Below are 11,310 nucleotides of genomic sequence, written 5' to 3' on the forward strand. Positions count from 1 at the left end.
ATTCAGTTGTTTCTGGATTGTCTGTCAATGTGGGTTAGCAAACCCTGGGGTTCTGGTCAAACAGGACTTGGCACAAGTTAGGATTAAAGCAGCAAAGTTTTAGATGAGTTCAGATTCATGAAGGTTGCATGATGGAATATCAGCCTTGAAATGTCCATGTTGCGCAATATGGTCATCTTCAATGTACACTGAGGAGAAATGGGGATGAAAAAGTGAGGGGTAGAGGAAACTATGTACTTGCCTTGAAATTAGGCTAAAGCTTCCTTGTGTTTGGCACAAGCACCAATTTGGGTTCTCCTCAAAACTTGCAAACTTGGTCAAAAAGTTCCAAATCAGTAAGAATCTTTAAAATGCAACCAATGTGATTCCCAAATTGGATCTCACTCAGTTTAGAAGAGTGGTTGACATTTTGCTACTCTCCATTTTGCTGTGTGTTTGCTGATTTCCAGTCATCATGGAGGACAGCAAAGCTGCAGGGGAAAGACATACAAAATGGGAGCTCCGGCGCATCAAGATAGTCAGGAGATCCACAATGGTCACCACTAAGTTCAAGTTTATTGTCGCAGTGATACAAATGAAGGGTATAAATGCCATGAAAAGTAGCTTTTTGCGGCAGAATCACAGTACATTACAGATATGACAAATATAAATTAACATAAACATAAATTAACATAAATTATAAATAACTTGTATGACAAAAATAAACATAATGACACTAGTGCAAGTATCTAATGTGCTGGATTATTGGAATGTTAGTAAAGGGGATGCATGGACTCCATTTCCATGCTCTTGCAGAAGACTTTGTGGACCCTGGAACCTGTAACCTTCAATCTGGAGATCACACACACTTCTACATGAATACAGTCCCAGCACACAGTGTCTGTTGGCGCAGCTGTGGTGGCACAGATGGAGACCACATACATTCTTACTGCTTCTATGCAGTCCGTGATCCAGCAGGAGGTTTGATACTTGCAACATGAGTGTACTTGAAACTCTAAAATTACAGCAAGATGCCACCACGGAGCAGCTTAATGCTCTTGTTGTGCAGTGAGACCCCACTTGTGAGCAGATTTCTACTCTCATTGGATATGGGCATGTAACCTGTGGACAGTTTGCAGTCCAACAAGAAAAAAGAAACATTGCATGTGAGAGGTAGCTGTTCTCCTTGAAAAGGGAGATGCTGAATGTAATCAAGTTTCAGTCTTGCACATGTCCCCTGCCTGTATATTACCCTCTTCACTGTGAGCACAGTCTTGCTTGGATTGTGCGGAGCGTTGACTTTGAGAAGAAGCGTGAAGACAGCCAAGTCAGACACCTGTACTTTGGGGTCTGTCGGGAGCATCAGCTCTGGAGTTTGGAACAATGATAGTGCCAGACAGATGACCCTTCATCAGAATGGAGAAAGTTAAGCAAGCTTATCTCCCTTTCCCCATTCCCTGGATTATGTTTTTCACTAATGTTTTCCAATTCTGATGGAAGGTAATTGCCTCAAAATATTAACTCTCTTTCTCAGTCCAGAGGTGTTGCCCGACTTGCTGAGTATTCCATCATTTTCTGTCCTTGTTTCAAATTTCCAACATCTGCAATGTTTTTCTTTTGTGCAATAGGTGGAATGTAACAACCCAGGATCATCTTATTCATCCATGAACAAATGTACTATAACAGGGAAAACTATCAATAATATCACAGTTGTTTCTCCAATTTCAAAAGAAACATTACTCCTGGTTATGGTCTTCCATCTTATCAATGTCCAACCAATCATTCATCTCTTGCGTCACTTTCAACTCTGAGTACAATATTAATCTATCAGACACCTGGGAACATCATTTTAAAAGTGATTTATTTTGTTGAAAATCCACTTGAAGTGGTTTTTCCCCCCCAATATTGAACATTGTGGACAATACATACACATTTACTGGCTAGATGTTTCATATATGATCATATATGTGTGGAAAGCCTTGCAATTCTGACTTTCAAAGGATTATATGTCTAGAGATTCCTGAAGGTAGCAAGAAGGTGGTTAGGATGGCATGTGGGGTACTTGCCTTTTTTTGCTGAGGTATTGAGTAAAAGAGAAGGGAGGTGTGACTAGAACTGTTTGAAATGCTGGTTAGGCTACAGTTCTGGTCCCCACACAGGAACTATGTGATTTATCAGGATGCTGCCTGGGCTGGAAAAGTTTAATTTTGAGAAATGCTTGGCCAGACTGAGTATTTTTTGAACAAATGGAGCTGAGGGGATATTAAATCAAGAGGAAAAAATTTAAAAGGTCTGTACAGGGTGGAGAAGAAGGAACAATTTTCCATGGCACCAAGATCAATATCTAGGGGTCATAGATTTCAGTTCATTGGTGGAAAGGACAGTGAGGATTTTTTTTACCCAAAGTTGGATGGATTCACTGTCTGAAAGGATGGTGGTAGCAGAAACCCTCGTCACATTTAAAATGTTCCCAGATGAACACTGAAATTGCCATAACCTACAAGGTTATAGACTAGAAGCTCGGAGTTTAGCCTAAATAGTTCTTTGCTGCCTAGCATGCACAGAAAGGGCCAAATGGCCTACCTCTGTGCTGTTTACCTCTTGTGATTCTGTGATACAAAGCCAATGCCATTTTACATTAGTGAACTGAGTAGTAGCCTTAAGAAACAAATTTTAAGCATGGTTTAACATAATAGTTACAATAAATTTTATAATGGAATTAAAGTAATATTCAATCACGGTTACATTCCTCTGTCCTCCCTAGATTTTCCCCAGAAATCACTGGAGTTTATGGAAGTTATTGGGGCACAGATAACTTGGAGGGTCTTGGCCCAAGTTCTGGAATTACCTCCCTAAGTTACTCCACCTCTCTGCCCCTCTCTCCTCCTTTAAAATGCATCTTAAAGCTGACAACCAAGCTTTTTGGTCATCCTTCCCAATATCTCCTGATGTGGATCAGTGACAGATTTTGCTTGATTATGCTCCTTGTACTTGAGATGTGTTGCGTTAAAGGCACTATATGAACATATTTTGTAGTTGACATCTCAATGTTACTCATTGATATTATGATGGGGAGACATGTTTTTGTGAAATTAATATTTATATTTTCTTACTTAACAGTCAGCTATTTTAATTCATAACAAGAAGCAGCAATTACCTTATAATGCCATAATAAACTAGTTAGATGTAATATATATTCACTACACATTGTTGCCAGGCAGTTAAGTTGAATGAAATGTTTTACAAAGGAAGATTCCATTTAATACTTGAAATGAGGAATCTGATATAATTTCACTAGTGCAATAAATCAATGATTTTTGAGGGTAAACAAAGCTTATTTGCAAATATTTTTATAAATATATGCAGCTTCCACAATATGTCACAAGCACGTTACACAACAAATGAACCTAACGTGCACTTTATTGAATATTCTTTCAATTACGTTCTAGGATGAGGGAAATAGATTGCATTGGCTTCAATAAGCATTGCAAGACCCCTTGGGGCAGCTGTTGCTGTGGAGGCAAATCCCAGGATTTACATCACCTTCAAGCTATTTAATTACTGAAGTTCACCTGGCTTCTCACAAAGTGAATTGAATGCTCTGTCCAAGATCCATGCTGTCCACTTACTGTCACAGTGTGAATTTGTGATTTACCAGCTTATAAACCAGTTTATTCATCAACAGAATTTTAAATGGTGTTTCTTCTCAATGACAGTTACTGCCCTAAAATAACAATTATGCTGATGAGTTCATATATAATAGATATATTGCAGACAGTGAGCAATAAATGTATAATTCATCTGAATAGTTCCAGTGAAATTCAGCAGGATCCTGAAAATGATGTATGGAATTAAGGCTGCTCTTGGAAGCAATTTTCTGTGGCACAAGTGAAAATAGTAATCTTTGTGTGGAATTGGAAGAAATAGACAATAAGATCTCAGGTTCTCTCCATTGTCGGTGCATTCTAGTTTGTTATCTGTGCTTGGACAGTACAACAGCAGCCCTATTATAAATGGTTAGGAGAACTTTTCTAATCAGATTACAGCAAGGTGGATTTTGAACGAAATGTTAAATTGCTTTACACATCCTCTATGTTCATTCAAAGTAGCATCAAGGGTTCCTTATGAGATGCCAATTTGCCTCCCTCATTAACAATAGAGAGTTTTTTCTCCAATTTATCTGAAGATTAGTCATCAAAGCTTTATCCCCTTTACAATAATATCTTTGTAGGGTTGAAGTTTTTAACTGGAGCTCAGTTTCAGACTAGGAAGTAAACAAGGTACCTTTGGAGGGACCTCCTTTTATAACTGTGATTATAACCGTTTCAACTGAGATCAATTAATTGCAGCTGACTGCAGTTTCTCTAAACAGCACTCATCCAGTGTTTTCTTTGTCCTCAATGGTTCTTGGAGTGCAGCCTTTGGTGGGTATATGGTCAACTTAGCATTGGTCTTTGGTTATACAGGGTGACATTGATGCCAGTTAGGTAGGTGGTTGATGGCTGTTTTCACTTTTGCAGTTCAAACACTGATCAGAAATTGGATTATATATTAGTGAGACCTCTTTAAATTAAAAAGAAATGGCAGGGAGCTCAATCACTTGTGTAGTATGGCTTGCAGTATATGGGGATTCTGAGATGCTCCTTGCTGTGTGGATGACCACATTAGTGGGTGGTGCCTTTGATTTGGTCAGTTGAGTGCAGGGTTTTGGAGCTTGAGCACCAGCTGGAGACATTACAGGCTGAGAGTTATGTGGACAGCAAATTTTTAGAGGTGATTTAGAGGGGGTAAGCTACAGGCTCCCAAATGGGAGATGGAGGAGCAGATATGTAGACAAATTACAGAATTGCAAGAGCATTGGGGATGTGTTAGTAGGGATTTTAACTTCCCCAATGTTAACTGGGATTGCTTTGGTGTGAAAGGCTTAAAGGGGGTGGAATTTTGAGCACAGTAACTTAAGGAAAGTCTGTCAGAGAAGGAACGGATGACTACCAGGCAGAGGAAGGACATTGTCAGAGTAATCTTGGAGTGCCTCTCACTCCAAGACCTTTCTCCATGTTGGAAAAATGTAGGGGTGAATGTATCTCTAAGGGATCCAGCAAGAGCCAAGATCACAGTAGGTGGTTAGCTGTACAAAGAGCATATATCAGGAGTCCAAGGGATAAGAAACTCAATACTGAGGGGAATAGATGGGTGCTTCTCCAGAATAGTGTGTTGCCTCCCTGGTGCCAGGATCAAGGATGTCACAGAAAGGTTTCAAGGATTCTAAAGGGGGAGGGTAGACAGCAAGATGTCTTGGTTCACATTGGTCCTGATGACACAGGTGATGAGAGGAATGAGGAGCTGTAACATGAATTTGGGGAGCTAGGACACAGATTAAAGAGTAGGACTTCGAAGGTTGTGAACTGGGGATTGCTCTGAGAGTCATGTGCCAGTAAGTATTGGAATTTGAGGATAGGTTAGATGAATGTCTGGTATAGGATTCAGGCCTTTAGATTTCTGATCACTGAGACCATTTCTGGGGAAGGTGGGATCTGTATAAAATGGACAGTTTGTACCTGGACCAGAACAGATCCAACATTCTTGGGAGGGAGGTGGTAGTTGCTCGTGCTACGGGAGAAGGATATAAACTGATATGGCAAGGGAATGGGACACAGAGAAGATGTACAATCGGGGGAGAGGTACAGTCAAATATAGAAGACAAACCAAGGCAATCCAGCAGGCAGAGTATACATGGGCATGATAAGGTAAATGGGAGGAACATAAGATTAAATTGCATCTATTTTAATGCAAGGAATCAACTAGCAAGGCAACACACAAGATGCTGGAGGAACGGAGGGTCAGGCTGCATCTATTGGAGGGAAATGGACAGTCAACGTTTTGGGTCGAGACCTTTCATCCAGATGGGCTTAAAGGTGGATAGATCATCAATCTGAGGGCCTTTGTGCTTTTTTGGAGTGATGCAAGAGATCCAACGGCAGTTTTCAGAAAATATCCCCACATGGACATCCAGGTTGGCTCTCCTGCCACATCTTCCCCATTCCTATACCTCTAGCCCCTAAAAACACTGAAGCACAAAAACTGGATGTCTGGTTTCACAGGTGAAAGTTAACCATTGTGTCCAAGTATTGAAGTCTACCCCTGAAGTCTACCCCTGCAAAGTAAAGAGGAGACAAAGATACCTGGTAATGCTTTCCTCTGTAAAGTATTGAATTGTTCCAACAGTTAAAATAAATTTTTTTTCTCTTTCTATTGTATAAGATACCTTTATTAGTTACATGTACATCGAAACACACAGTGAAATGCACCTTTTGCGTAGAGTGTTTTGGGGCAGCCCGCAAGTGTCGCCATGCTTCCGACGCCCACATAGCATGCCCACAACTTCCTAACCCGTACGCCTTTGGAATGTGGGAGGAAACCGGAGCACCTGGAGGAAACCCACGCAGACACGGGGAGAATGTACAACATGAATGAAAACCAGTGGAAGTGAGGCTTAGTGGAGCAATGATAAAACAGGTGAAAATGTAGGACATTGTTGAGTGATGGTGTGAAAGAGAACAAATTCCAGGTTAGTATATTTCCAGTGATTCACATGATATTAACAAATAACAGTGCAGGAATTGTAAATATTGTGTGATGTGGAAGTCAGACTCAGTTAGGTGGAAAGTACATATTGTGATAAGACTATTGCACGGTTCCCTTATACGATGAGATGGACTATGACCTCACGATCTACCTTGTTGTGACCTTGCACCTTATTGCACTGCACTTTCTCTGTAGCTGTGACACTTTACTCTGTACTGTTACTGTTTTTACCTGTACTACATCAATACACTCTGTACTAACTCAATGTAACTGCACTGTGTAATGAATTGACCTGTACGATCGGTTTGTAAGACAAGCTTTTCACTGCACCTCGGTACAAGTGACAATAATAAACCAATACCAATACAATTCCTTGCATTCTGTCATTCTTTTCAAGCTCAACTACCTTGTGTGTGCTGTTTATTAAAGACTTTTTTCATGAGTGAGAGAACATTGGAAAGGACAACTAATTGATTCAACATGTAATTTACACTAGGCAGGAGCAAGGTGACATCTGGGGACTGAAACCCTCCCCTCACTCAAGCCCCACTAAATCTGGAAAACCTTCAACACACAACAGAAAATTTGTGTACAGATGCTAGATCAGCCCAAATTGTGTTGTATATTGTGGTCTGATTTACTTTTACTTTCACTTTCATTATTGTTGATTCATTTGTGCCTTTTACTATACGTATGTATTTTAATGGATGGAGGGTGGTGAGTGGGAGGTTGGGGATGGAAGGGAGCAATCTGTGTGAGGAATGCGGGCAATTCCTAATGCCCTTGCTGCTGAGAGCTCCAAGAATTCTTAATCTACCTCAGGCTCCAGAGCTATCATTGAGCTGGTTTTAACCCTTTCCAGGATAACTTGGAATGACCTGGATCTTTAGTATTCATTTTCATAGAATATAGCACAGTACAGCACAGGAACAGGCACTTCGGCCCACAGTGTCTGTACCGACCATGATGCCAAATTAAACTGCACCTCTGCCTGCATGTGATCCATATCCCTCCATTTCCTGCCTGTTTAAATGCCTCTTTAATGTCAAGAGGTTCCACACCATGAGCACAAATCCATGAAACCTGCCACAATGTGACCTCTTCTTAAAACTTTCATTATAGACAAATATCTTTGTGTTTTAGGTCAGTGAAGTCATCAGTCTAGGGGAGTCTAAAGATACTTCTGCAAAGTATGAATCTGCTACATCAGAGAAAGGTAATTCATACAAATATATACAAATGTCTTTATTGCCATGGAAACTCTGGCAATATTTTGACTGGTTTTGCAACAATAGATTGTGCTTGCTGAAGATCTGAGCAAATAAGCATAATTATGAAAAATGAACTGGGTAATATTATTCATGTTATTTCTAGAGATGCAACACGGGACAATTTGCATCCTGTAACACTCATGGTAATCTGACACTTAAAGCACTTAATTCCCTTTATACGGTTATGACCCAAGCCAGAAGGTGCAGTTCAGCATATCGCAGACCATAAGTATGTAAAACATATAGTTGAATACCTGAAAAGAAGGAACTGTTTCAAATTTCCTTCAGGTACACTTCAACCTCTAAATTCATTAGTCATATAGAAACATCCACTTATTCAATTTGAACACATTGATTTGTAACATCTAAATTAATTACTACCCACAACACTTAAAGCTTGCGTTTGTGGTTAATCACTTCCTTAAGAGTACCTTTCTCAAGCAATAGAATACATAAACATGGAAGTAATGTTAAATTCATGTGGAGCTTTGATCAAATTGTACAGAGAAGTGTGCATTCTGAATTCTGGTTGCCATGAAACAGACAAGGTTGAAAAATTCTGGAGAAAGTGCTGAACAAATTCTACAAAGATATCAACCAGAATAGAGAGGAAAGTTTCATCAGGCTGGGGCTGTCTAGGAAATATAGTACTAAGTGCTAGTGGCCTTTAAAATTTATGAAGTAGTTCAATGGTATGAATATAGAGAAATCATTTCCACATGCAACTAATTCCAACAAAAAGGAGCATAAAGGCAAATGGACATCAAATAAAAAAAACCTTAGAAACAGAGTGATGAGAATATGAAACTTACTGCATCATGGGGTGGTTGAAGTAGATAACCATCACACATTTAGTAGAAGGCATGATGCATATGGGAAGGGTAGGGAATGCAGAACTAAAGGAACAGGATGACAAGAGATATGTGATGTGGAAAATCACTGTGCAGTATAAACACTTCAAGCACTGCAAGTATATGGTTCCCTGAAAGTGGCATCACAGGTAGACAGGATGATGAAGGCGGCTTTTGGCACAATGGCCTTCATCAGTCAGGGCACTGAGTATAGAAGTTGGGATGTTATGTTGCAGTTGTTGAAGATGTTGGTGAGGCTGCATTTGGAATATTGTGCTCAATTTTGGTCACCCTGCATATGGGAAAGATGCCATTAAGCTGGAGAGAGTGCAGAAAAAAATTTGAGGTTGTTGCCAGGATTCAAGGGACTGAGTTACAGAGAGAGGTTGAGCAGGCTAGGACTTTATTAATTAGAGAATGAGGGATGATCTTACAGAGGTGTATATAATCATGAGGGGCATATATAGGGTGAATGCACATAATCCTTTTCCCAGGGTTGGAGAATCAAGAACTAGAGGACATAAATTTAAGGTAAGGGGGAGAGATTTGATAAGAACCCGAGGGGCAACCTTTTCACGATGGTGGTCTGTATATGGAATGAACTGCCAGAAGATGTGGTTGAGGCAAATACATTAACAACATTTAAAAGACACTTGGACAGGTTAATGGATAGGAAAGGTTTAGCGGAACATAGGTCAAATGGGACTAGTTTAAATGGACATCTTGATTGGCATGAACCAGTTGGGGTGAAGGGCCTGTTTCTGTGCTGTGTGACTCTGTAACACCAGTTGGACCTGTTGTTTTTTGGCTAAAGATTGCATCCAGCCCATTTTGGTGTACCTATTTCATAGCAACAGAGGCATAAAGAAATTCTGATGGCAGCTGACACAAAACTTTTCTTGTATATAACTCTCAATGAGAAGTTTCCTTAATATGTTCCATCAGAAATAAGGCTTTTTCTCTAAATCACCATATGTTTTTTGATCAACAGCAAAAATTATTCAGACACAACTTTGAATTATATGATTCAAACTGCTCACAAAAGAACAAGAGTGATCTTCTTTCAATCAACACAGTTGAAAGTAAATCAGTGGTCACTGATCAATCTTTGTGGAATTCCACCTTATGCAAAATGTGCTTTTCTACCAAAAATCACTGCAATTCTATGCACGTGAAGCTACGCAAAGAAAGACCTCTTTCAACTGCATACTTTCAGATTTTTAAAGCTCACTTTAGATTGCTGAATCAGAATTAATTTGATAGTAATGCCCTTTCCCTTTTGTTTTACAGAGTTCTACATTGACCATTCAACATTTCCATTCCACCTGGAGCATGATGTCATTGTCGTACTGGTCGCTCATTTAACACTTGTCATCTCCGTTCTACTTTTAGGTTGCAGGAGCTTGCATGTACAAAAGCGTGTCATTAGCAATGATGCTGATGTGGAAGAACTGATTGTCACTGTTGGTTTAGTCAGCTGTATAACAGTTGCACTGGTTGCACTGTTGGGGGCCACCATAATTTTATTCATTCGTATATTGTTAGCAAAGTTCCCATAACTCTACTTCACCTTTCTGAAGCAATAAATTGTTTAGTTGCCACCATACAGCTTCAATTATTTTTTGGTTTATTTATAGCAGGATGTCACAGCAAGTGAGAAAACTTTTTTTTTGGAAACATTAGGAGCACAAATGCAAGAATCTATAGGAAAGTAGTTGGTTTGGTATTAAGTTTTATTTCACACATACATCTCTGGTTAGGTTAAATTGAGGATTAAGGACTTCTTCCAGAGACTCCAAACACAAGATCCAGGGTGAGCCTCCACTGGAGTACTGAGGAAGTCCTGAACTGTCAGTAGTATCTTCATTCAGATATGTTAAATTAAGCCCTCATCTGTACTCTCCGGTGAACAGAAAGCCAACCATGAATTTTCCACTAATCCCATCAACTCCCTCCATACTCTACCAATTGACCGATCCAAAGAGAAATATAGTGTTCAATTAAACTCCCAACCTGCACATCTTTGGAAAGTGGGTGGAAACTGAAGCTCCCAGAAGGAAACAAAACACAGCCTGAGGGAGGACTTGTAAACTCCAAAGGCAGCACTGGAGGACAGGATTGAACCCAGGTCACTGGAGCTGCTAAGCAGCAGCTTTACTAACTGCACCACTAATGTATTTTCAACTGGATGTGGCAGTACTGTCAATAGCATGCTGTGTCTGCATTATTAGTTATCTTTTGTTATAATGTGCAACCCAACAACCAGGAATTTGTAGATTGTGGAGGATCACAATTAAACTGCTGGCTTGCCCATAATCCATTGTAAATTACAGCTATGTGGTTTTAATTCTATTTAGATTCTATCCTATTTAGCACATAGTTGGGTATTACTGTGTATCCTCAGCGCTGAAATCATATTGTAAAACTTTGTCGGCTATATGGATGGTCACTCCTTGCAGTCGGCATAGACAGACCTAAATGCAGTCTGTAGCTTGACAAGAACAAAGTCAGGCAGCTTTCTCCCCACCCAGTTCGGTTCTCCCAGCATTTGCTGCAATTACAGTCAGAGCTATGTAATTATGAGCTCAGCATGCAGTGGTGGCAGTAAGCCACTCTTGGTGAAT

At 39.9% G+C, this 11,310-nt stretch overlaps 1 protein-coding gene across 1 annotated transcript in view; it reads left to right on the plus strand.

Moving 5' to 3' along the window:
* LOC127581887 (uncharacterized) overlaps positions 1-11,295 on the plus strand; it is a 33,139-nt gene extending 21,844 nt beyond the window's left edge. The window contains exons 4-5 of the mRNA XM_052036716.1: positions 7,708-7,780; positions 9,977-11,295. Coding sequence (XP_051892676.1) covers positions 7,708-7,780; positions 9,977-10,245 — 342 coding nt within the window. The 3' untranslated portion in view covers positions 10,246-11,295. The remainder of the gene's footprint in view (positions 1-7,707; positions 7,781-9,976) is intronic.
* Positions 11,296-11,310: the final 15 nt, after the last annotated feature.

This window comes from Pristis pectinata, chromosome 22 (assembly GCF_009764475.1).
Source record: "Pristis pectinata isolate sPriPec2 chromosome 22, sPriPec2.1.pri, whole genome shotgun sequence".
NCBI classification, from domain to species: domain Eukaryota; kingdom Metazoa; phylum Chordata; class Chondrichthyes; order Rhinopristiformes; family Pristidae; genus Pristis; species Pristis pectinata.